The 26,909-nt window shown below is 42.1% G+C and overlaps 1 protein-coding gene across 3 annotated transcripts in view; it reads left to right on the top strand.

Moving 5' to 3' along the window:
* ITFG1 (integrin alpha FG-GAP repeat containing 1) overlaps positions 1 to 26,909 on the top strand; it is an 87,749-nt gene that overhangs the window by 45,622 nt on the left and 15,218 nt on the right. For all 3 annotated transcript variants that reach the window (XM_080351892.1, XM_080351894.1, XM_080351893.1), the window contains exons 10-14: positions 6,818 to 6,990; positions 14,633 to 14,783; positions 14,986 to 15,094; positions 18,573 to 18,616; positions 20,089 to 20,167. In XM_080351892.1, the coding sequence (XP_080208018.1) occupies positions 6,818 to 6,990; positions 14,633 to 14,783; positions 14,986 to 15,094; positions 18,573 to 18,616; positions 20,089 to 20,167 (556 nt within the window). The remainder of the gene's footprint in view (positions 1 to 6,817; positions 6,991 to 14,632; positions 14,784 to 14,985; positions 15,095 to 18,572; positions 18,617 to 20,088; positions 20,168 to 26,909) is intronic.

Raw genomic sequence — 26,909 nt, 5'->3', positions numbered from 1 at the left:
AGAGACTGAACAACTGTGTATAACATCCCATTCACGTGATACTTCATATAAAAGTGGGAGATCACGAGGATCTCGTCCCTTCTGCTTATGGCGACATTAGGAGAGGACCTTGCGAGTCTTCCCTGCGAACTGAGGCCGGTGACAGTCTGAATCCAGCTCCGGTTGGCTGCAGAGTCCAGTCCAGGACTTTGGGTGCCGGCTCTGCAGTTGCTGGGACTTTCCAGATTGGTTTTGTATATTTTGTATTATTTTCTCTATTTTATTAGTAGCATTAGTAAAACATTTTTAATGTTTCCAGCTCTCTTCTCTCTGTCCTTCTTTCCCTCCCAATTGCCTGTGCTGATTGGGAAAGGGGGAGAGGGAGCGGAAAAAGGGGGAAGTTGCGGGGAGAGGAGGTTAACAATACATCTGCCAGGGTTCTATTGTTACCCCGCAATTGAAACCCTCGACACAGAGTTTTTCTGAAGCAGAGTCGTCTGTGGGAGCCTGCTCGGGAGCAGCATTGCACCTGCACACTTTTTCTGTTCCTTCATTTTAATTTTTCTTGTGTAGAGGTCAACTGTTTACAAGTACATCAGGTTTTAACATGCCACTTCTGATACTCATCAGTCTATTTAATTTTTATATTTAATTTAGAAATCTCACTGTGTAGTTTCAATTTCAAAATCATTTCCAAGGTAATGACATTTGAGTTAAAAAATGAGGAGCCAAATGTTGCCATTTTTCTTTGAAAAGTGAAGAAACCAACAGATTCTCATCCTGCTGCAAAAAAAGTATTTAAAAGTATTAAGAATTACCTAGAAACTTTAAAGCCATTTTCCCCATATATTTTTAGAATGTCTTTTTAATAAAAAATGATGGTGTCAAATGGCATGCGATGATTAATTGCTCTGGCCTAAGCTTTTTAAATGATTAAATCTAGAATACTCTTTTCTTGCACTCTTATACTCATCTAGAGGTGATGGAGCTTTTTATTCTGAAGGATTTTCTCTTTTCCATTCTGAAACAGTGGAAAGTATCAATTTCTTCATTCATGTAGCTACAGTTTTCCCCACATGGCACCTGGCTCCTTCAGGTAGAAATCTATTCAAACATGTTACTTCCCATTTTTATTTGGAAGTGACATGTTTTATTTTCATTGATTCCAGTGTTTGTGAGATCAGATGGTGTCCCTCGCCAAACCAGCAGGTCGTTATGGGGATCCTACAGGAAACAGAGAGGTTGCAAGTGATTGGAAAAGATGCTATATATCCATTTCTCTGTCTGGTTTTTGTGGCAGGGTTGTGTGGTTTGGGGAGTTGTGTGTGTGTAGGAGCATAGCTAAGAAGTCTGGTTTCCAGATTTTTATATTTTATTTTAAGAAACTTAACTGACCTGAGATCTGAAAGATCACAAATTAGGTGACTGTCTTACAAAAACTATTTTGCCTGTGGTAACTGGACCTGACTCTGTCCTTCCTGCTTGGTTGCTGCGACATTTGATGAGACTGAATGAGAAGCAGTTCAGGCAGTTCCGTGGTGGCGTGCGGTGCTTGGGGACGAAACGCAGAGCGATCGCAGACGCGCGTCTCAAGAATTTGCGCTTCTCAAACTCTTTGTGGCGGTGTCAGGGCTGTCCTGGGAGCTTGTTTGGTGGCCGTCTGCAGTGCATTTCTCACGCTGGCTTTGGCACAGCTGGATGGCTCCTGGAAAGCCAAGCGCATCTAGGAGAATTATTTGAAGGATGGTCTTTTACCACAAGTTTGAATGCATTTAACCATTTAATCTTTTGAAGTGTTAAAAATATCTCAGATAAAATTTCTTCTTTTGGATGATGGAGCAAAAGTGAAGACCAACAAAACAAATGTGAGTGACTTAAGGAGATACAGACCTACTAAAATTTGAAAAGCATGTGAGTGTCTCCATAGCAACAGAAGAGTTGCTGTGGGATCTGGAGCAGCAGCTCATATGCTCATGTAGACTGTGGCAGGTGGTAGGACACCGACTTCTGTGTATCCACCTGCAATAGCTATAGATTTACATCTCTAAATTCTGAAAATCAGACTTTCTCCCTGAAACTTGTTTTAAAGTACTGTTTACTGTAGAAGCTGTCTATATTATTATATTCTTAGAGATGACTAATCTCTCTTTAAATTTTGCCAAGTATTCAATATGATTTTTCATTTGTTTCCTGAGGCAAACAGTATCATTTCAGTCCCCTCACTTGAGAGTTTCTGTGTGGGCTTGATGATTCATCTAACCTTTCTGTGTACAATAGAAAGGTTAAGGCTTTATTCCTTTATCGATCTAGCAGCTCTGAAGTGGAACACAGCAACACATCCTCCAGCAACCCACAGACCTTTGTGGTGTAGTTCTCCAGGCTGGAGGGGCCCGTCTGCCAGCACCGCTTATCAGCTGCACTTGGGCACTCATAGAAGTTTCTCCTCATTCCTTTGTAGCAGTTTAAAGTGGGAGGATTGCAGCTGCTGTAATTTTCATAAATCTCTTTCTTGTTCAGGTTGTTCTGCCTGGAGAGGAGAAGGCTCTAGGGAGACCTTAGTGCAGGCTTTCTGGACTAAAAAGGGGCCAATAGGAAGGATGGGGACAGACTTTTGAGCAGGGCCTGTTATGACAGGACAAGGGGTGATGGTTTTAAAGTAAAGGAGGGAGATTCAGGCTGGACATGAGGAAGAAATTGTTGGCCGTGAGGGTGGTGAGAGCCTGTGCCAGGTTGGCCAGAGAGGTGGTGGATGAACCATCCCTGGAGACATCCCAGGCCAGGCTGGACGGGGCTCTGAGCACCCTGAGCTGGTGAAGATGTCCCTGCTCATGGCAGGGGGCACTGGGGGAGCTGAGGAGGCCCTTCAGCACAAACCATCTGTGATTCTACAAGATCCTCGTATCATTTCTAAGTTGCCCGTCTTCCTCGAAGCAACAAATGAGGCTGTGAGCTGCACTCCAGCATCAACATGACTTCTACTGCTCTGGTTACTTTTTTCTGCGTTGCTAAATCAGTGTTGGGGATTGTCATCTTCCAGGCTTTGAACACCATAAATTAATGGTGTAATGTGTAGGTAATTACTTTATTTATATGCTATAGTGGCTACTTGACTGTATATGGAATTCAGGTGACCTTCATATGCAGTGAACACCTAATGCATCCCCAAATCCCTACGTTTATTTGGTACGTGCAGTGGACACGTACAGCGAGGGGACCTCCAGGGAAAGCACTTCTGTGGCTGGGCCAGTTCCTTCAGGCCACTCTCCATACTCAGCTTTCTGTAACAATGGACAGTGTTTGTCACAGAAAGGAGAAACCCTGGTGGTTCCCATAAAGGTGTTGGCCAGGAATGGGCTGCCAGTTCCCAAAGCATGGGCCTTGGTGCTCCATAGGCTTCTGGCCCAGTTTTACAACTGAGATGTGTGGATCCCACAGTTTTGGCTCTAAAACCTGTTAAGAGGATACTCTTTGAGCATCCACGTTCTTCTCTAGATGAGGAAAGGCAATCCTCTTGCTAGCATGTTTTAGAGCAAGAGGACTGCCTTTCCTCATCTAGAGAAGAACGTGGATGCTCAAAGAAATGAGCCTTTTTTGGAGTGAATGCAAATAGTTTTAAGTTTTTCTCAATTACCTGTGATCTTTTTCAAAATAAGAACATGCTGTTTTCACAGGGCAGTAAAGCATTCTCTCTTCTGCTTGTTGAAAATGTTCGAAGAGTTTGAAAACAAATTCTCAAGCACTCAATTTTTCTTATTCTTGTCTGCAAAAATCCTTAATTGAAGGAGTAAAAGTATCTATATAAATATTTAAGTAACAATATTAGTGGTGCTATGCAATGGGATTTAACAGAAGGGGAAGAAGTAAATCTTTGATTTCTCTGACTGAATATTGTGCTCATTTAAATTTTCTTTTCAATATACTCATTCCACTTTTCAGTCTGTTTTTCGTCTGAGCCAGGTAACACAAATCATATGCTCTGTGTGTTCTCATTATACCCACCTATTTCTACCTTACAGTAAAAGGAAGAAAATAGTTTTAGTCTTTTTCCTATTAAGATAGTGACAGCAAACATGAAGCTTGAAGTAATTGTATGGATTATCAAATACAAAAGAAGTAGGAGGTTGATGTTATTGACAAACATGTTTTCATTTTTTATCTTCTGTACTGAAGGATGTATCCCGAGGCACGCAGACAATGACTTTCGCACTGCATTACACAATAGTGCTGTTCGGAAGAGAAACACGCAGAATGGTTCACCAGAAGTGTGTGTTACTCTGAATTTAAGCTGTCAGAGCACGCCAGCGATGGTGCTGGAATCTGCTCTGGTTACACATCCAACAGGACTGATGGTTTTTAAGTGTTCTGCAACTGCTGTTATAGAAAGTGCTAGCACTGGTTCAGCAGATGGGTGAATCTCGCTCTGTAGTTTGGTAGCAATAGGTGATGTCTCTGGTTTGCTCATCTGTTGTTTTGTATCTGTAGACCTTATTATTTTTTATTATTATTATTGTAGACCTTATGATTCTAAAATTGCTTTCTGTGGATGACTCTGAGCAGAGTTAAAACAGAATACGGATTTGGATTTGTACTTAAAATTCATTTTAAACTTCATTTCTTTAAAATAGCATTGCCATACATGGGAACATTTAGAAAGTATATGATGGATATAATTGGATTTCAATGCACTGACTGTGTGAATGATACCGTGTAAAGTAAAAATTGTATATTTCATGGTTCTGATTTCAACTGGTGTTTTTCAAAATTAGAGTATTTTGCAATACTACTGTTGTATCTGTCTTCTGCAGAGCAAATAAGTGCTAAGAAATCGAAACATTTGGGAAAATTTCCCTCTGGTTAAGAGCCTTTTTCTTATTTTCTATTGCTTTCCTTAGAATTCCCACCCTTCAGCAGCTAACAGTAACTAAATAGGTGTGTGTACATCGGGAGGGAGGCAAGGGTCATCCTGGGGTGGGTTAGAAGGGGGTGGTCAGTAGGTCAGAGAGGTTCTCCTGCCCCTCTGCTCTGCCCTGGGGAGACCACACCTGGAATCTTGTGTCCAGCTGTGGCCCCTCAGTTCCAGCAGGACAGGGAACTGCTGCAGAGAGTCCAGCGCAGCCACCAAGATGCTGCAGGGAGTGGAGCATCTCCCGTGTGAGGAAAGGCTGAGGGAGCTGGGGCTCTGGAGCTGGACAAGAGGACACTGAGGGGGGACTCATTCCTGGGGATCCATATGGAAAGGGGGAGTGTCAGGAGGATGGAGCCAGGCTCTGCTGGTGACAACCAGTAACAGGACAAGGGGTGATGGGTGCAAACTGGAACACAGGAGGTTCCACTGAAAGGTGAGAAGAAACTTGTTGGGGGTGAGGGTGTCAGAGCCTGGCCCAGGCTGCCCAGGGGGGTTGTGGAGTCTCCTTCTGTGCAGACATTCCAACCCGCCTGGACACCTTCCTGTGTAACCTCATCTGGGTGTTCCTGCTCCATGGGGGGATTGCACTGGATGAGCTTTCCAGGTCCCTTCCAACCCCTGACACTCTGGGGTTCTGTCAGAGTAGGTTTAATTTCAAGTTCGAGTTTTCACTGAGTGCCAAGGGTCATCGTTGTACCTCACATGCCCCTGTCACCCATCAGACGTGCACTGTGTATACACAGGGCCTGGCAGGGCCGGGCCGAGCTCCCAAGCCATCCGTGATGGCCAAACAAAGTTGCCATTAGTGTGCTTTTTTAATAATTGTGTGGGTTTACCCAGTGGGTGTCTGTAATCCAGGGGAGCAGCCCGCGGGTCACACAGGGTTGCTGGCGGCAGGAAGGTTGTTGGTCGCGGGGTTGGGTTTAGGGAATCTCTCCCCCGTGGGAAGCGATGCTGTCAGGGTCTCCTTCTCCTCCCTCAGATGGCTAAATTAAGGCTTGGATGAGAGACATTTAAGAAGCTGTTAAGTGCTTTTGATGTTGGGGATAATGGTCCCTTAAGGTAGCACCCTTCTGTCCTTTTGAAGGCTTTGTCAGTCAGATGACATATAAAATTACTTCTGGCTTTAAAAGTGGCACTGAATTTTCTGTAGCCTTGAAATGTTAACCCTGGTGCTTTAGCTTCATACCAGTGTGTGAAATTACTTTGATTTTAATTAAGATAAATTCCCATTTAGCACCTCTGCACCACTCTGTGGAAAGTAAGTGCAGATACATTCTCTTTCTTGTCCTGGAGAAATTATACTTTGCATTTTTTTTGTACTTTCATTTTGATACTGTAATCTTAATTTCTTATCACACAGTTCAGTATCTGATGCTGCTGGGGAGATAGGAGGGGAATTGAAGCTCTTGAACTTCTAAATCTCCATGAATAAGACTCATTCAAGCTGAAATGAACCTTAGGAGATCCAGTCTCCTGCCTTTAGCAGGGTCAGCACTGAACTCAGGCCATGTTGTTTAGAGCTTTTGTCCAGTCAAACTTTGAAAACCCTCAAGGACAAAGATTCTGCAGCTTCTCTGAGCCTCTTTCATAGTGAATTTTGGTTTGTTTGTCTGTCTCTAGTTGGATCCTCCCTTGTGTCAGTCTGTGACCGTTGTCTCTTGTTCTCCCATAAACCTCAGCAGAGCACGTGGCTCCATCTTCTCGGTTGTCTCCACTCTTAGGTCCCCTCTAAACCTTCAGTTCTTGGGGCTGAACAAGCCCTGTGCCCTCAGCCTGGCCTTTCAGGAAGTTTCTTCTTTGGAAATTGGTAAATGGTTAAGAATCCTGATGCAGTGAAGAAATGCCGGCTGCTTTGAAAAGAATTAGGTTGGTTTAATAAATGAAATGGATTTTCTTACCAAGCTATTCTTGTTTTGTTTTATTTTACAGTGGATTCCAGTCTTGCAAGACTTCAGAAATAAAGACACACTCTGGGGCTTTGTACCATATCACAATGACAAATCTTCAGTGGAAATTTCTTTTCCAATTACACTTCATATTGGAGATTACAATATGGATGGCTACCCAGATGCTCTTGCTATACTAAAAAACACATCTGGAAGGTAAAGTATATGTAAACCTAGACATAAAGACTACCCAATGCATGTTCAATCATCGCTCGTACAAATTCCTAATTTCATTGCATCTTGTTCAATTTATCAAGTGAACAAGAGCTTTGTTCTCTGCCAAATGTTCCCCTTTTAAAAGGTGTGCGCCTACCTGGTGTGTGCGGAATGTGGAGTTGTGCAGTCTCAGGCTGTGAGTCTTGGTGGGGAATTGCGCAGGGACTGGAGCACAAGGCACCGCTTTAGGCACTCCTCCCGCATCACAGGAGCTGCTTATCTCTCCCTTTCCTTTCGCAGCACATCTTCTGTAAATTCCTGGCTTCAGCTGTCGGGCTGGGCTGCGAGCCAGGCAACCTGTTCGTGCTGTCACGGGGAGTGACCGCGGACTGGGACTGCTGAAAAATGCAATAGAACCAGGAATTCTAGATGTAGCTGGTAACGTAGCCGTGATTTTAGATTGTCCAAATAAAATGGAAATAAGTAAACTCATCCCCCTACTAAAAAAAAAAAGAAAAAAATCTAACCTTTCCTGTTAAATTCGTCAGTGTCACCTTTCTCCTCCTTTCTTTCTTCCTTACTTGTTTTTCCAACACTCTGTATCACTATAATACTGGCTGGTGGGAGGTGGGAGAGGGCACATGGGGGTACAGACAGGGACTCAGCAGGATAAGGCCCAGCTCAGCGGGATAAGGCCCAGCTCAGTGGGGGAAGGCTCAACTCAGCAGGATAAGGCCCAGATCAGCAGAGGAAGGGCCAGCTCAGTGGGATAAGGCCCAGCTCAGTGGGGGAAGGCTCAGCTCAGCAGGATAAGGCCCAGATCAGCAGAGGAAGGTCCAGCTCAGTGGGATAAGGCCCAGCTCAGTGGGGGAAGGCTCAACTCAGCAAGATAAGGCCCAGATCAGCAGAGGAAGGCCCACCTCAGTGGGATAAGGCCCAGCTCAGCAGGATAAGGCCCAGGTCAGTGGGATAAGGCCCAGCTCAGCGGGGAAGGCTCAACTCAGCAGGATAAGGCCCAGATCAGCAGAGGAAGGCCCACCTCAGTGGGATAAGGCCCAGCTCAGCAGGATAAGGCCCAGGTCAGTGGGATAAGGCCCAGCTCAGCGGGGAAGGCTCAACTCAGCAAGATAAGGCCCAGATCAGCAGAGGAAGGCCCAGCTCAGTGGGATAAGGCCCACCTCAGCAGGATAAGGCCCAGGTCAGCGGGATAAGGCCCAGCTCAGCGGGATAAGGCCCAGCTCAGTAGAGGTAGGCTCAACTCAGTGGGATAAGGCCCAGCTCAGTGGGATAAGGCCCAGTTCAGCACAGGAAGGCCCAACTCAGCAGGATAAGGCCCAGCTTAGTGTGGTAAGACCCAGCTCAGCATGAGGTAGCCACCTGGGGCCGCTACACCAGCGATGATACCACTGGCATGTCCTTGGCTTTACCTTGAAGCAAAGCAGCGTGCTTTCATGTGAACATCTTTTTGCTTGACAGTCAAAATGATGAATAGAATTGTTTACTTCTAAGAAAAACCAAAATGAGCTCTAGAGACCGTCAAGTCAGAGAACCTGACTGCAGACAGGACATCACGCTGTGCGCTCTGAGGTCTGCCTGACACTGCACAACTTGGCTTTGCCAGCTTCTAAAGAGATGTCAGATCAGCTGCATACCTGTGCTATCCTCTTTGTCTTCCTCATGTCATCGCTTGTGGAAGGTATTTTAATCAATACCGTATGGAGTCTCAACATCTTCCTTACTGGGCTCTGTAACAAATACTTGCACTAGTGCATTACAAGGCAAAATAAGTCTCTCTGACAGGTGTATTTATTATCTTCCTCTGTATGGTATTTTGGATGAGCTTGGGTGCAAGTTCATAGCTGGAATTAATGCTCCATAAGGAAAATAACTGAGGAGCTCAGAAGAGTATACAGACAGAATTGCGATGCTGAAGTCCACAAAGTCAATTCAGGTCCTCTAATGACTGCCTAAACATGTCACCCACTGAGATTTCTGTGTCAGAGTTCTTCAGATAGACACACACCTCAAAATGCCCCAGTTTCAGAGCTATGTGCTTGTGTTCAGCCTACGTGACAAGGCTGTGAGCAGCTGAGCTCGTCTGCACCACCCAGCCTTTCAATACCCACCAGAGCAGCTGCTGCAGTCAGATGTGGCAGAGTAGACTAATTTCATTGTTCCTGCCCCGAGCGGGCGCGCGGTCCCAGCCCGGGGCCCTGCTGGGTGGTTGTTGCTCCGTCACATCTCAGCTATCAAGTTGTTCTTGGCTTTTTTTGGCCACTGTTATGTTTTGGGCTGTGCTCCAGCTGTCTGCTGGTGCGCGTCCTGCTGGCCGGGCACTTCAGAAAGGCTTTATGAAGATTTATGGAGTTCAGAGGTTTATTTGAAGTTGTTCTATCTTCTAAAATTCTTCGGAGCCTCTCTCGTCTGGCTGGTGTATTATTATGGCAATGTAATTTTATGTAAAAGATTTAAGTAGTTTATAACTAGTTACTCCTATTAAAGCCCAGGAAGTTACCAATGTCTCATTGCAATGAATTACTGTGATACACTTTTACCTTTATTCTCCTTGTTTCTGAAGCGGTTTGTTTATTCAGTTGGGTGCATCTTAAAGTTATTTTGGAAGTTGATTTCAAAGCTGAGTGACACAGGAAGGCACAAGGACTGAAGGCACGGGCAGGTGATTTGACAGGTTATTAAAAGGGAGGTTCAGAGAACTGAGCAAGTCTGGCAAAGAAAGAGTAAGTAAACTAGGAATTAAGAAATACGTTGCTTATTAACACTGTCTATTTCCAGTATTTGTAGAAAAGTAATGGAAACAGGCTCTTCATGCTTTGGGATGGGAATGACAGTCACAGTTTTTGCACTCATGATCAGATGTCACTTTCAAAGTCATATTATTTCATTTTTTCTGAGACACTTAAGCAAATACTTCCTTTGAACATGCGGAACTGGGTCACAGACTGGAGAGAATTAAACCAGTGTGGGAATTAAATTAAAAGCTCCACTTAAATTAGAGCAAATTAAAATGAAAACCTTATTTAATTGATTTTAAACACTTCTGGATCAAGCTGTTTATTTCTGTCTTTGAAGCCTTTCATGCCACATCCACAGAGCTAATTTCAGTGATTGATTACTGTGATTAAATGATAAAGCATTTGTGTAAACTCTCAACCTCAATCTGTGCGATAGCCTGATAAGCCCGGCTTCTCATTGCTGTCTGTAACTTAAAGAAATTAAAGGAGGCAGAAACCATTTTGTTCATCTGAAAATATACCGATACACAATAATGGAAGAATATGATTAAGATCAGTTATATGCTCTCATCACAATTCAGGAAAGCCCTTTCAGACAAAATACCTACAAAGCACTGCAATAAAGCCGTGCTTGTTAGGAATCGCCTTGGTTTGCTGTCCTGCCAGGTGACTCACTCAGGAAGATGATTAATAGCTCCAAGTATTCTCAGAACTGTTTCATCTGCTGCCATAGCCTTTTGATTTCAAATAAAAGCATGTCATGCTCTGAGAGCGTGGAGACGTTCCTTACCAGCAACAGCAAAAAGGCCTCTCTCCTGTGGCTGTGAGTGTGGTGGGGTTGAACCCCGACACTCCATAAATTCGGCAGGTGAACGTGCTCAGTTCCCAGGCGACTCATACATATTTATCTGACCATTAGGAATTACTTTAACTTCTGACTTGAGTCAAAACCTGCACATTAGAATTCCAGTCCACAGGTTTTTCTTTAGTCTAGATACATATATGAATTTTTCTTCCTTCTAGTTATGACTCTGTTTGAAATTGTCTGTGTATATAGAATAATAATAATAATAGGTAAAGGAATTTTATCAGTAGTTATGCGTTGGTTCATCTCTTCTTCCCATCTTATCTAAATGTATTCATTTTTTTCACATGCTGGTTTTAAATTGCCTCTGGTAACATGGAAAGTGTTGCATGGGAGTCTATAAACACCCATCTGTCTCCCACCTAACTACATGAAACAAATTTTGTTTAACCATTTCTTTTGAAATTAGCTGCTAATAAGTGGCATTTTTAATGCAAAAATGGAATCTAAGGAAGCTTTTTTTTTCAATTATGCTTTTATTGAAAGGAAATGTTTTTCACTGGTAATGGTAAAATTGGAAATACAATATATCTCGCTCTGACATTGATGATAAATAGCAGTAAAGACTGAAACCTGGAGATAACAAACAACTTTGTATGGACAGTTGAATGGAGAACTTTGAGTATAATACACTTCTACAAAGTTCTCCAGGTATTCGTGCTCAGTTTTAAATTAATTTATAAATATTAATCCTTTATAAGTGTATACTTGAAAGGACTCTTATTTGACCAAATTTTCTCTTCCTAAATTATTGCTACTTGGCAGAACTAAGATTGGATAGAGGAGTTCTTTGAAATGTGGGATTGATGAGCACCTTGTAATTGAGCAAACAAACAACAACAAAAAAGAGGTAAAATTCAATTATTCTGAATGTCTAGAATAAGATACTAGTCATTTAGGTGTCCCCTGTATAACTGTAATGAACTAGCCTCAAACTGACAGATGGAGAGAAATATCAAATTAATCCGTAAATATTTAATTCTAATTGCAAATAAATACCTTAAAATAAAACTGAGATAAGTCTTCAGTCTTTCTTTGGTGCTAAGCCTTGCTTGTCGTTCTTTGGCCTCATGAAATCTAGCTGTGCTGCAGAGGTGCCTTTGGGCAGAAGGTCCCAGCCAGCTCTGTGCTTTATGGAACGTCACTCAGGAGCCTTTGGGATGAAGCGGTGCAGGCAGGACGGGGTTCAGCTGCCGCTGGGCACACATCGTGTGTACACTCTGTGTTGAAAGGGCTGCAAGTAGGGGTGATACGCTCGTCTTAGCTGGGACTTCTTTGCTCTACCTCTTCTCAGGATTTAAGCTGAATTGTGTAGCACTTCAGTGTGGATTGAAAGCTTTTACCATTGTAGCAGTGTCAGTCTTCATTTTTTTTCCATAGGCTTTCCAGGACATTGTTTTATTGTTTTAAGGATGCTGATGAATTTCATTGTTACAAGGAGTAGTTTTTCTGATGGTGTTAATCTTCAAATTTGTTTTAAAATAATAGGAAGGTGATAAACTTGCTCTTGGTAGTTGTAGTATGTCGCACACGTGAAACGTGGAGGTGGGGACTTGGACTCTGGAGACACTTGTGCATTGGCGCCCTGAAGAACGTCAGGACCTGACTGGCAGCTCAGAGGCCAAATCCAGGCATCAGGGGTTTTGAAACAACCTGAGCAGCTGAGGAGGCAGCAAAAGCCCAGTTTCCTTCCCACTGCGACCGTCCCCATCCCTGCAGCAGGACCCTCCAGCCAGCCCAGTCCTGGGAGCCACGGGGACTGGGGGGCTCCAGAAGAGCATCGCTTGGCTGACAATTGCTGAGACACTCTAGATACAGATCTCATTAGTGTTCGTTATTACACAATCAAAACATAAAATAATTTATCAATGGTTTATTGCTGTGTTTATTTTTTATCTTGTATTGAGTCAAGTGGGAATCGCTTGACTATGCACGAGAAAATGTGAAGTTTGTGCACGAAGACAATTAGTTGTAACGTGTGGAGCCGGGAGCAGCGCTCACCTGAGAACAGATGGCAGCTCCAGGCACTTAGGCTGTTCAGTTACCTGCAAATACATCAGGGTATTGCTGCCTTTTTTGGGGGGAGCAAACCTGAAGACTGACCCCCCAGTCATGAGTGCTTTTTGGTTTTCCCTCTCCCCGGAAGCTGCTGTGGGAGTGTATTCATTCGCTTTGGAGAGGCAGTTGGTTTGAGATTGTTTCTGGGTGTTGTAGGTAATGCCTACATATGCACCATAAAATCCTTATCTGGGATATTATCAAGAGATAGCGGGCTGAAAATACACGAGGAAAAGGAAAATCATGTTCTCTCAGTTTCAGTCAAAAAGGAGGAGCTATTTACACGTGAGTGACTATCAGAAATCATATTTTCAGCAGAAACTACTAATATTAGGAGTTTATTTTAGTTGGCTAATGCTGTTCAAATACTAATGGCAGGATATATCATTCAAAATTTTGGCCAGAAATATGAGGAAAGTTAAGAATCAAATAGAATAATTTTGGAGTTAAACATGAGTGTGTAGCTTAGTTCTTTACTATAAATACTGTCCGGTTTTTAGAAAGGACAAAGCAAGATGGTGTAGAAGACACTAGAGTGATAATTGTTTAGAAGCTACATATCTAATAAGTTATCAACTCGTCTCATTGTGCTTTTCAAAGATGCTTTTAGATAAAATGAGAGGAATTCAATGCTGGTATAGAAGTCAAAATTACTCGAAAACGTCAATAAAATAAATGGCAAGGAGTTGCCTTGGAAAGTGACAGGAAATAAGGCTCAGCTTCCATTATAAATCTAATAATAGGTAGCTTGGAAACGGAAAAAACTCTGTACTTCCAGCAAAGTGATGCATTGCTGTAAATTCCACTTAAATAAACCACTAAAAAGATGTTTAACATTGCTCTCACGCTTAAACCCTGGTTTATCCTGTCTTTCTCACCCACAGTAATAATTTTCATTAGCTTTAGAATTTCATTATTTTGTTTGTTACTCTGCAAATTCTGGTTTTTGTGGTAGGCAAGCGGACTGGCCTTTTAAAAAATGAAAGGAAAGAATCAGCTTTTGACTTCATGTGACTCAGAGCAGTGAATCTGTGTGTGTGTCCTCGTAGGGAGAGTTAACGTTTGCTGTTACTTAACATTTATTTGTCGTGTCTTTGAGTTGTTATGTGGCTAAGCAAGCTGATACTTGTGTTTCCAAAGGAGCTGTGTGGGGATAAATCCATAATACAAAAAGGAATTTGCTGCTCTGCTACAAGGGATGCTGCGCGTCTCAAGTCATTGATTTGTTCCTCTACAACCCCTCTCTAGTGCTCTTTCCAATCTGCAGTGTCTCTGTGGGGTCTGCCATTGGTTTCATATTCCTGTTGCCTGTCTCGAGGTTTGTTGATTGAGAAGGTGCTGGAAAGTGGTGTTTCCCAGCTCAGCGCCGCTTTCTATCTTCTTTCCTCACAGTGCAGTTGGAGTTCTGCTATTTGTCCAGTTTGTGATGTTTTGAAAGCCATTAAATGCACACTACCAAGGAGAGGAGTCAAGATTTGGTCTAATCTTTTCTTTAAAGCATCATGCGATGTTTAAGAATATTTATTAATGGAGCTGAGGTGGGAAAAGATTGGCATAAAATAATGAAAAAGCACTGATGATTTTGGAGTAGCATTTAAGGTGAAGGGATTAAGGAAAATGGCAGGTAAGTGCACTTGTCCGTGTTTCAGAATGAAGCAAGAATACACTCAGTCTTTTGAGTGGATGGTTAATGAAATGACTCCTGCTGATTCGGACCCATTTATTTAGTGTATTCATTGCTTTAAGTCAGGCGTGGTTATAATTCTATCTGTAAACTTTACATGAATGCTTATGGATTTTAAAGTATCCAGTGGCTTCTGCCTTCCTTTTTACTATACTTCAGCAGTTTTTAATTACTTATTATGACTTTATTTATTATTACTAATTATTTAATTACAAGGTTTTTGCAATGTCTGTTATTCAGCCCTTTTACAGCAAATGGGTTGTTCTGTATTGTGTTTTACAGCAATCAGCAAGCGTTTTTACTCGAAAACGTCCCGTGCAATAACGTGAGCTGCAAGAGCATCCGTCGCATGTTCAAAGTGTTTTGGGAGCTGTCAGATCTGAATCAAATCAAGGATGCGGTGGTGGCCGCCTTCTTTGACATCTACGAGGACGTGAGTTGCGCTGCCTCCTGCACTGCCCTCAATCACCATCAATTTACATGATTGAGAGGGTTTGCCAAATGAGTAGTGAACATGTAAACTTTGCTGCACACACTCATTTTTTCCCTTTGTATCTCTAAGGGAGTTTGTTTGCTAAATGTAGATGTTATGTAGAGTAAAACAGCACTCTAACCTCAGCTTATTTTTCCTCTAGGGAATCCTGGATATAATTGTGCTAAGCAAAGGCTACTCCAACAAGGACTTTGCTATCCATACGTTAAAAAATAACTTTGAAGCAGATGCCTATTTTGTCAAAGTTATTGGTAAGTTATCACTGTATAGTCAAGTCAAAATGGGGACCTTGAGAGGAATGTGAATGTTTGAGGCTCTGTGTATGATATGGATATGGTGATGCTCTGTGCATGATCGTTCTAGAAAAGAAAAAACACAGATGGAAAAATATTGTGGATTGCAGGGATCTCTTATTGCAGAATCCAAACATGGATAAGCTGGTTCTGTTTCATTACAAAGGAGGTTTTCTTGGTTTTATTTTAGTGTACTTATGAAAATTCAACGTAATTCTGCCCACAGTTTTCAACACTCTAGCTGCTTTTAGTAGCTGTGTTGACCACAATGACCTTTAAATAAGTGTTCATCATCTCTTGAGTGTGTTGTTTGGCTTTTTCTACAAGAATGCATGTCTTGTTTCATTCATTAACTAGAGGCAGGCTCAATCTTTCATCCGGGAGCTTTTCTTCTGCATCCCAACAAAATTCTAAAGACAGATACTAGGTCTCTAAAACCTCATTTCTCAGCTGGCTTCTGAAGGAAAAAACAAGAATTATTGAGTGTCTAAAATATCTGCAGGGAAGGAGCACACGGAATCAAGTTGTTCAGCCAAAAAAGAAAAGTAAGGCAGGTGTGTGTCTCTAGTCTGTGAGGATGTGTAACAGCGGGGGCATCGTGTTCTGTGTGTCCGTGCAGGATACAAATGACATAACAAACTACAAAGAGTAAATAGGAAGAATAGTTTCCTAAATGAGAGTTTGTGAAGTACTAACGTGAATTCCTTGAGAAGCTGCAGTGTTACCAGCATTAGAGGTCACGACAACTAGGTGAAGAAATTATGAAGTATATTTAATTGGTTTTGAGGTAGCAGGTTGGACTGGCTGAACGTAACAGGCCCCTTCTGTGAATCTTTTGTACAACACTTTACATAGCATAATGTTGTTATGAAGGGTGACCTCGTTAATGTTTACAGATATGTAAAGGGGGAGTGTCAGGAGGATGGAGCCAGGCTCTTCTGGGTGACAACCAGGGACAGGACAAGGGCAATGGGTGCAAACTGGAACACAGGAGGTTCCACTGAAAGGTGAGAAGAAACTTGTTGGGGGTGAGGGTGTCAGAGCCTGGCCCAGGCTGCCCAGGGGGGTTGTGGAGTCTCCTTCTGTGCAGACATTCCAACCCGCCTGGACACCTTCCTGTGTAACCTCATCTGGGTGTTCCTGCTCTGTGGGGGGATTGCACTGGATGAGCTTTCCAGGGCCCTTCCAACCCCTGACACTCTGGGGTTCTGTGAAAAATGGCACTATACCTACACATATCTGTCCCTCAACTTAGATTATGTTTTAATATGTGATGCTATTTAAAATTTGGAGGAAGATTAGCTCAAAAATCACTAACTTGAGGAAAATACAATTGTGCTTCCACATGTAAATATGTATGTCATAGTGAGAGAGAAAGGAACTAGAAGAAATCACAGCACTATTGATTTGAAGGAACATGCTGTGTTTGCCCTTTTCTCTTGCCTGTTCTCAGAAACCCAGGCAAGGACCAATAGCCAAGTGCACTTATCTCCACCTGGGCCTGAGCTGGGTGCAATCTTTTCTCTCCAGAAGAGACTTCTGTCTTTTTTGCTGTCGCCCTGTCCCATCGAGCCTGCTTTACTGGAGTTCTTTCCTGTATCATCTGGAAATGATGCTGAATGTCCTGCACAAAGGGCTGGTTCCATTTCAGTGAGGACCAGCACGGTGCGTAATCTGTTCTGAGAGCCACTTTATTTCCATGTGTGAGTCAGTTTGGTGTTTTCAGCATAAAGGCACCACAGGGCAAAAAACGGATCTTCCCGTACGAGCACAGGGTGACCATGAGTATAGCAAGGGTGTGGAGTTAGGTAGAGCCTTGCTTTGGAAGGCTGGCGTTAAATTCTGATATTTGCAATGGAGAGAAATGCGGTTTTCAGATTGCACGCCCCACCGTGCGCTTCCAGGCTGCAGAGCTCTGAGCTCGTCGCTTGTCTGTCGGCTTTAAGGTTTAGGAGAATGTGTGAGTAATGAGGCTGTATTATGAGGACAAAGCTAAACAGGAACAACTAGAGGTTCACCTTCAAAAATGGTACTTGCCTTCGTGTTATTGAATGCATCCGATCCTCTAAAGCACACGTGAGATAAACAGCAGGTACTGCTGGAGGTGGATGCGTTTGTTACTTGCTCCTTAGCCTGAGCTCTGTTCTCATCACAATACCCTGTCATGATTTGTCACGTCAATGGAAGCCTTCTTTTAAATAATGCTGTACACGGGTAGTGTAATTCACACAAGCACGCTGAAAATCCTCTAGAAAAGCCTTACACTTCACAAAGCCATGTTAGAATTAGAATTGCGTGAAATTTTAGTAGGGAAAGGAGTAACTTGCAGCATCCTTTTTGATTCACTCTGTGTAAATCTGGCTTAAAAATTCGAGCAAGCCTTTTTTTTAGCACCCTTTTGTGGTGTGAGTATTTTTGCCTAGAAACCACAGGAAATGGGAATTAATGAGTGGCCTAAAAATATTTTTCCTGTGACACAGGAGAGAGTATTCCTAACAAAATCCACTCTGTGCGAGTGAGGGTAGGAACAGATGCGCTGTGTTCCCTTGTTTGGCATATGGACAATGTGAACGGTTTTGCTCGTTGTAACTGCCGTCAAGCATGCTTGGTCTGATTGTTTGTTCCAGTGCGGAACCAGAACAGCAAATCTCTGCACGCTGCTCTGCATCAGCACGGGAAGAGTTGGTTCCACTCGCATACACACCTGGGTGTGACATGTACAATAAGCTTGCAGCTGGAAAAGTCCGTGTATGGATACATAGTCTTCACATTCTGCTTTGCCACGCCTTTATCTTACATGTCCAGATATATATGCGTATCTAATTTTTTTTTAATTGCATAAAAATAATAGATTTTTCTGTATTTGGAAATTTCAGCATTTTTAAATGGCAAGCAAAGAATGATATCTTGGGAATCACGGCAGCTGTTAATATTTGCACACAAGGTATTAGAAATGTTCCTCCGCCAGAACAGTGCGTTTCTGACTGCACAAGGAATGACTCCCAATCAGACTCTTACACTATGAACATCTTGCGTGCACCTTTTCATATTGCCCTGTCCCCCCACATTTTTACATGAAACTCCATGTTTTATCAGTTAAAACAGTACAGTCGCACCTCTGCCAATATTTTCAAATGCGTAGTAGTGAAGAATTATTAATGAAATGTACAGTCTGCTATTTAAAAACTGTTTTAATTTTGATTTTTAAAGTGGGAACTCTGTTGAAGCTGGTTATCCAATGGGGAATGATAATGATAATTTCTGCAAAGAAGTGTACTTCAAACAGAGCAGGAAGGGTTTTATACATTGGTGTAAGTCATAGAGATGTGTTGTCTTTATGTGTTGCAATGGATACCTGGCACTTTAACTAGCAGAGATCTCAGAGGTGGAACTTGTCGGATGCTTGTTCACATCAACTCACGTTTTGGTTTTGCAGTTCTCAGCGGCCTCTGCTCTAACGACTGTCCTCGCAAAGTCACTGTAAGTATAACTACAACTTTACTATTTAGCTTCAAATAAGTTGAGGACTAATTATAGCAAAAGCTCTCCACATAGTAAGAGAGTTACTTACCGGGAGAACGTATAATCCAAATCGTGACTGGCCGAGTGTGATGCTTTCTATTTCAATTATTTTAATAGGCTCCAGAGACCCTGCAACTCACCCACCAAACTTCAGTGAGCAAATGTTGAGCAGCGTTCCCAGGGGGAACTCAGAGGAGCAAAGCCGGGAAATGTCATTTGGAGTTGGAAATGCAAAACCTGCTTCAAATGGGACAGGCTTTTTCTTCAAGCCTGTTTGAAGACATAGGGTTTAATTTCCGATATAAAATAATACGGGGATTTGACAATAGTATTAGCTTAATTACAGAACTAAAGAGAGGGTTTAAAAAGCAAATCTTCACAACAGATGTTGATGAAAATGTCATTCTCAAGATCATAGAAATGCTGTTGCCTCCTCTGTAATAGAAGTTCTCTGTGAGAAAATAATGTAAAATACATTATGCCAGAATACAGCTACTTGGCATAAAAAACCCAAAACAAACAAAAAATCCCAGCAGTTTTTCCCCTTGTTTAGTCATCTTTCATAGATCTCTATTAACTTTACTTTTGCTGTCTCCTTACTCTTCGTTCCAAACAATTATTGTTCAGGTTTTGATCCTATCTCTCATCATAATCACTTACTCTTATGGTTTAGAGCTTATGTCATCATCTCTTCTTTTCCTATTATTTCTTTAACTCATTTGAGAAGTCTTTCCAGGGTTTGATATCTTGGTGTCAGCTTGAATCCAGCACTTAAAAAAAACAACACACATTTCTTTAAAAGATATTTTTACAGTTGTACCCCTGTTTCATCCCTACCACAGCGGATAATTTTTTCTCCCCCCGACTTCTTAGGTGAATTTGTTACAAACCATCACTCCATGATCCACAACTCCCTTTGATTTATTATTTTATTTCTTTTCCCCCCATTTTCTCCCTCAAGAGAATTTGCTTAAAACATGTATTGGTACTCAAGAAGTAACTGTTCAACCACTTTCGTGGATTAAATAAAATGCTGCTAAATAATGATAGCAACATTCTCCATTTGTGTAGCGTTTTTCAATCAAGACAGCGCATTCTCAGACTGTTTTTCCAAACACACAGTTATTTCTTCGGATGCTTATTTAACCTGTAAGTTCCAAGGAGACATTAAACCTTTTGCCAGAGGGCTGGATGGTGTTGCTCGCTTCATGAGAAACTAAATATTATGTGGAAAACAAATCAGCCTTATTTTGAAAGTTGATTTCCACATAATGTCATGACCAAAACAGTTAGGAGATTTAAAAATTATCCATGTCAATAGGAAATAATTAACAGAGAAAATTTTTCTTTGCTTTACTGTTTTATTGTTACAGCTTTGTCTGCTCCTGACATTTTCCCTGCTTTTTGTTGTTTTTTCTTCCCCTTTGTAGCCTTTTGGTGTCAATCAGCCAGGTCCTTACATCATGTACACGACTGTAGATGCGAATGGATACCTGAAAAACGGGTCAGGTAAGAGAAGCTGATGGCGAGAACATGCGTGGCACGGTCTCTGTGCTTCTCAGCAAGCTCAGGAGTTGGGAAGGAGCCCAGAGTGTGAAATGGAACGGGTTTTCAGTAGTGGCTTCAGTTCACAAGGGTAAACCCCCCAAACTTTCTCTTCTTTCTGTACAGATTGTGTATTTATTAAAAACATTGCAACCGCATCCGTTTTGCCTTCTCCCCCATGCAAATGGCATTTGAACAGCTGGCTTTATCTTGCCAAATCTGAAAAATCGTTGGGTACAATATCATCGGTTTGTGAAATAGTGTGAACTTTAATGGTTTACCTTTTCTACCAGTTCCTAGCAATTATGGGTTAGGAAGGAACAGTGGCCTAAATAGAACCTTGTAGCTGCATGGCAAAGGATCAACATAATGTTCAGCAGACACAGGATGCATTTTTGTGGGGTTGTTCAGCACACCTGGCAGGTGAACAGGCGTCTGTAACATCGGGAGCAGCGTGAGGAAGACGGAGGGCACGGCCGCATCCTTTCACATGGTACAGGAACTGCAGGTGTCGAAGAACCATTAGGTAACAGGGTCAAAACGAAGGGAAAGATGCAACACTTTGTGCAGCTCATAGCTTAATGAGAGGTTTATTGCATGAGATGGTGCAGATGGCACAGTTTACATGAGTCCACAGGCAAAGCAGGCAGAAAATAATAATCCGTTAGGCCGTGGTCATGGCCTGATGTCCTGGGCTTTATGCTGCCTTCCCAGGTACATACTCGTGGCACCTAGAAGACACAGGTGACTGTACTGAGTGGTCTGTTAGTCTAATTTATGAATGTTAATCTTATGAGCGCACCTCAGAATGGACTCAGGGCAAAAACTGGCAAACTCGCAAGCCAGCACACGAGCAGAGTGTGCACACTATGGATTGTGCCATTCTGACCCCTTCCCAGTGGGGGCAGCTGTCTGTATCTCTCACTCAAGTCTTACTTCAAGTTAAACTCATATGTTTTTAAAAAGTTTTCTGTAATTCACAGGGAAAACTGTGAAAACTGTGAAAACTGTGAAAACTGTGCCCTGTATAACATTAATTTAAATAATAGCAGTAATTTAGGGGGAAAAATGCTGACATGTTACAGTCCTAAAACAATGATAGTGCTTTCACCTTGAATACTGTGCTGAGGACTGTTAATTCCACCCTAGAAAAAATGAAAGAAGCTGTCCTGAAAAACAAACCAGCAAGCTGCAAAAACACACCCACTTCTGTATTCATACATGCTTAAATATGGGTTTGAAAGCTCGAAAGTATTAGCCTACATTTTAATCAAACTCATAATTAATACTAACATGAAAGCACAGAGTATTTTTCCTAATCATTGCACAAATTCTTTTTAACCAACTAATCATCCCGCCAGTTGTACACTCAGGTTCATCACTCTGAAAGTTTTCTTCATCAGCTACATTTTAAAATCACAGAATCACAGAATCGACTGGATTGGAAAAGACCTGAGAGATCATCAAGTCCAGCCCTTGGTCCAACTCCAGTCCATTGACTAGATCATGGCACTAAGTGCCATGTCCAATCTCAGTTTACAAACCTCCAGGGCCGGTGAGTCCAGCACCTCCCTGGGCAGCCATTCCAATGCCTGACCACTCTCTCTGCACAGAATTGCTTTCTAATCTCCAGCCTCAGTTTCCCCTGGCAGAGTTGAAGCCCATGCCCCCTTGTCCTATTGCTGATGCCTGGGAGAAGAGACCAATCCCCACCTGGCTAGAACTGCCCTTCAGGTAGTTCTAGAGAGTGCTGAGCTCAGCTCTAAGCCTCCTCTTCTCCAGACTAAACAAGCCCAGCTCCCTCAGCCTCTCCCCACAGGTCTTGTGCTCAAGTCCCTTCCCCAGTCTTGTTGCTCTTCTCTGCACCCGCTCCAGCACTTCAATCTCTTTCCTGACCTGAGGGCCCAGAACTGAACACAACACTCCAGGTGTGGCCTCCCCAGTGCAGAGCACAGGGGAAGGATCCCTGCCCTTGTCCTGCTGACCACGCTACTTTGGATACAGGACAGGACACCACTGGCCTTCTTGGCCACCTGGGCACACTGTTGGCTCATGTTGAGCTTCCTGTCCATTAGTCCCCTCAGGTCCCTTTTTTTTTGAGTTCATGTGAGCCAATTTTAACAGGAGCGCACGTGCCTCAAATCACCTCCAGCAGTTCTGTAAAAATCAGCAGTTGAGCAGAAGACACAATTCCACACAAGAAACAGACTTTCCTCAGAGAGCAGCAGTTGTTTGCTCTGGTTCTGTGCCCTGTACAGTCATCTCTTCTTGATGATCCTGCCTTTGCCTTCTTTTGGTTTCATCTTGCATATTGGCTTCAGACTCGTGTTTCTGAGGGTACCAGTGAGACCTGTACTGTTAAATACAAGTGATTTTGTTGTACCGATTCCTTTTTTAAAAGACGTATGAGTACTTGCTTTTCAACACAACAGAAGTATAAGCAGTTTGGAATGTACTTCCTGTCTTAGTAAAGAGTAAAAGCTCTCTCGCTTTCACAAATCTGTGTATTAGTAAAAAGATTGGGGTTCACTCATCTCATGCCATTAACTAAACCACTTGCAGTTGATCCCTGGAACAGGGACCATGAAAGCTGCTTCTCTGTCCATGAAGCTGCTTCTCGCGAGCTGCTGCCAAGGTACTGGAAATTACCGTCATTTCTCTATTATTAATACAAGATTTCTCTCCAGCCTCCACTGGAAGTTAAAACAGTTGGGAGCATTCATTGAGTGAACATGCATCTAAATGAAGAAACGGTGGGTTTCCAGTAGTGTCATGTATTTATTCCTTCAGGCTCCCCAGGACTTGATGCAGGCGTCCTCAATGTGGGGGAATATAGAGAAACTGATGAAATACCGCTCCTGAGCTCCTCTGGCCATGGCGCTTGGGAATAGATACCTGCACATAACCTGGTTTTCAGAGAACCGGGAGTACTGAGGAATAATTCTGCCCAAGTAACACAAAAGGCATTATTTTCATAAGAAACACATTAGTAAAACCATCAAGCTGACCTTTGTTTTTCTTCTTTAGGAAAGTGCTAGAAAATGGCTATAAATAAAAAAAACTGCAACACAGCCTTTGCTTAGATCTAATTAGACTCATCTAGATTCATTGTTCATGTAGTCAGAGAAGTTTTTAACTCTTGCTACTTATTTGTAGTTAACACAGTCTTGGAATTAGAAATCTGATATTTTAAGATAACTTATACAATATACTTAAAAGTCACATCTAACAGCTCGTAGAATCTGTATGATTAGATTCTTGGGATATCATGAATAGTAACTGTATAGGACTGAAACTTGGCATATCTGGATGATATATTACATGCTGATTTTTAAAATAAATTTTATTTTTATAAATGGACATAATTTTAATCAGAAGATGACCATATAATTGATTTGTGGAATCTCAAGTGCAGAATATCTATTAAAAGGTTAATCCACAGCAGGACAAACAGATCCTAAACCCCACTTTGAGGAAATACAAGTTTGACGGGTTTGACTTATGTAAGTTTGACCCTTTGGCACTTGCTACTTAAGCAAGCTTATAAAATAGCTCAGTGGTGAAATAAAGATGTTCTTCCAGCTCTAGACCCCTGTGTCACAGAAGAATGCATGAATTCCCTATATCCTTGGGCAATAAAGCTGGCTTAAAATGTGGATCTATTTCATTTATAACTTTCTGAATTTATTTTTTCTGATTCGCTCTTCCTAGAACAAAAACAAATCCATTTTTCTTAAACATTATCTTTAGGGTTTGGTGAGTTTGGTTGGTTGGAGGAGTGACGCAGTCCTTTAGAAATGCAATGTTTTCACTATTTACTCTAAGAAACGACTATGAAATATGATTTAATGCTGCTATAGTATCATTCATCTTCACTGCCACCATATTTACAATAATAATAACCTAACAGAGTCCTATGGTGATGAATTTCCTTTTCTGTTTTAGCAATATGAAATAACAGTAATGAATTCCAAGTGCATTTATGACCCCAGCAGTATTGCTACAGGGAATTTTATAATACTGGCTTTGATCAGCTTCTCAACTGTAATATGTTAATAGATTTCTGTGAGTCCGTAATTCTTGCAAGAACTTTTCAAAGTCACATTTTCTGAAGCTATTATATTAAGTTGGTAGCTAAACTTTCTTCTTTTACAAGTCCTACTCGTAAGATTCAGTAAGTGTTCTTCTCACTAGAATTACTGGCATACAGATTATCTTGAAAAACAGTCTGTTACATCAGAATTGTATTCTGTATGACTATCTAGAAATACGTCAAGCAACACTTTTATATATGTGTACTTGGGCAATACCAAACTCGAGTGGCGTTTTTGGGCCATATACAAACTTAAAAAACATCTTTTCCACATTAGGCTTTTAAAAGTGTGGCATCAATATACTATTTTAAAACTGATTTTCACCAACTTTATTTGCGTTCCTTATGTAGTATCGTGGAACAAGCCATATCTGACACTTAATTATATGGGAGGGGAGTGGAGTGGAGTGGAGTGGAGTGGAGTGGAGTGGAGTGGAGTGGAGTGGAGTAGGGTAGGATAGGATCGGATAAGATAGAATAGAATAGAATAGAATAGAATAGAATAGAATAGAATAGAATAGAATAGAATAGAATAGAATAGAATAGAATAGAATAGAATAGAATAGAATAGAATAGAATAGGTTTTCAAGTCAGCTGGTGCGATTTGTCGTGTTTGGCACCGGCCTGAGCAGGGAGCAGTTCCTGGCTGGACACTGAACCCAAACCCCGCAGTCCCTGATGACCAGAAAGCACTCAGCAAAATGTCCACCATTCCGCTTCTGATCTTCCTAATTCTGCAGGCCTTTAGTTCTGATTTATGGGATCTTTCATGTATGCAATATTCATGCAAAGAGTAAAATAAAAGGCACATATAGCTGTCCTTATCTAATTCCTTAAAGGTTCTTTGATCTGCTAAGCCTTAACTACGGGAAATTTGCATAATTATGAGGGCTTTTTTTAAAACACTGTTAGAATTATTCTCTCTCGTATTAACATTCCAGTATGTTGTTAAAAGATAGCAGAATAATAATGAGCGCATATTCCATGCTTTTACTTTCCCACTGCTCAATTCACTTGTAATCTTACAACAAGAAATACTGTTAAATTAGCTACAAGGAACAGCAAGTGCCAAATTGAGAATTAGATTTGCTAAGTACTGCCTCTTACATCTGTGGTTAACATCTCCACAAACCTGCTGTCTCAGAGAGGAAACTCAATTGCAACAGCTTCTTCAAATATTTCAGGAATTTTATGCTTGAGATCAGATCAGGTAAATGTGGGAGAAGAGCGCACATTCCAGTTTCAGTCCTGCTCTCTAATCTGTTCCCTGTGACCTGCATTCTCCATTCCCTCTTTCTTTTGGGGTTGTTATTTTTAAGGACACCTCCCAGTTAAGTGTCAGTGTGGATTTTCAGCTCTACATCTGCATTTCCAGGCTTTTATTGGCGTCTGTCGTCGTAACATGGTGGTTTTCAGCTGAATCCTGTAAGCAGCGAAGCATAGCATTGAGTAGAATATCTAGAGCCGAGCACAGAGTGAACTGGGACAGGGAGGGAGAGGATACATGGGTTTAGTAAAGCTGACCAAATGCAAGTTGTTGAGCTCTCTTACCTTACTAAATCATCTGAGTTTTGAATAGAATTGTGCGCAGTGAGCGGTGCCAGTCAGACTGCTGCAGCAACAGCCGCAGGCTCTACTTGGGAACAGTTCGGATCGGGGCTCAAATGCACACGTGTCATTTTTGCAAGCTGGAGCAGGTCTCAGTAGCGATCCTCTGTGTTTTCTTGAGAAGCTGTATCTGCTTGCTGTGCTTGGTTTCATTTGTTACCAAGACAAACTGATTTTCTTAGAACTAATGTCCTTGTGGACCCAGAACAAGAATAAGATCAGATACTTTAATACTGGGCGGCTGTTCATTTACCGAAATGTTTTCAGAAACCACGCAAGAACGGTTTCGTGTTGTAGCCCCAGCACAGGACAGGCGTTTCATACCTGTCCTTGCGACGTCCCACGGTCGTTGCCGGGCTGTCCTGGCGAGGCAGCCCTGGGACCATCGGGCTGCCTGGAGCTATGAGCAGCTTTTTACCCGGCTTTTCCTTCTGATGCCCCCTCCCCTTTCACCACAACCCCGTTGTTCTGTCTCCCTGCTTGCTTTCTCCCTCTCCTGTGTAACATCCGAGCCCTTCTTGTGCTCTCTTTTTTGATATATTATGTGTTATATGTATAAGCTGAGCCCTGCAAGCCAGGCCCACCCTGGCTGGAGCGTTGGGTTGATGTTCTGTTTCATTTTCTCACTTCCATTTGAAATGGAAGAATATCTTCTGTGTTTCAGTCCGTGCTATGGGCATCTTAATTTTCTCTCTTAAAGTAAAAATATGCCGATATAGTTTGAACTAAATCAGGTAATAGTTGCAGTTTGTATCTATGAAAAATATTAATCCTTTGGGCCAGGAACAGCAGAACAATAAATGCTTCAGGTTTACTCAAAGATCAAGGCATAATATTATCATATGAATAGATTAATTGAATCGCCCGTATGGATCAAATCATGATTTCTTTAAGCGTCTGTCTGACTGAAGCTGTCTGGACCGATAGCCTTTGCAAGGCTCACTGCGGAGCTCTTTGGTTTTGCTTGGCTTTGTTTCCAACCTGCCGAGGCACAATGACCTTTCA

The sequence above is a fragment of the Nesoenas mayeri genome, assembly GCF_963082525.1.
Source record: "Nesoenas mayeri genome assembly, chromosome: 12".
NCBI classification, from domain to species: domain Eukaryota; kingdom Metazoa; phylum Chordata; class Aves; order Columbiformes; family Columbidae; genus Nesoenas; species Nesoenas mayeri.
The sequence above is the reverse complement of the archived record's forward strand: the minus strand, read 5'-3'. Positions and strand labels throughout refer to the sequence as shown.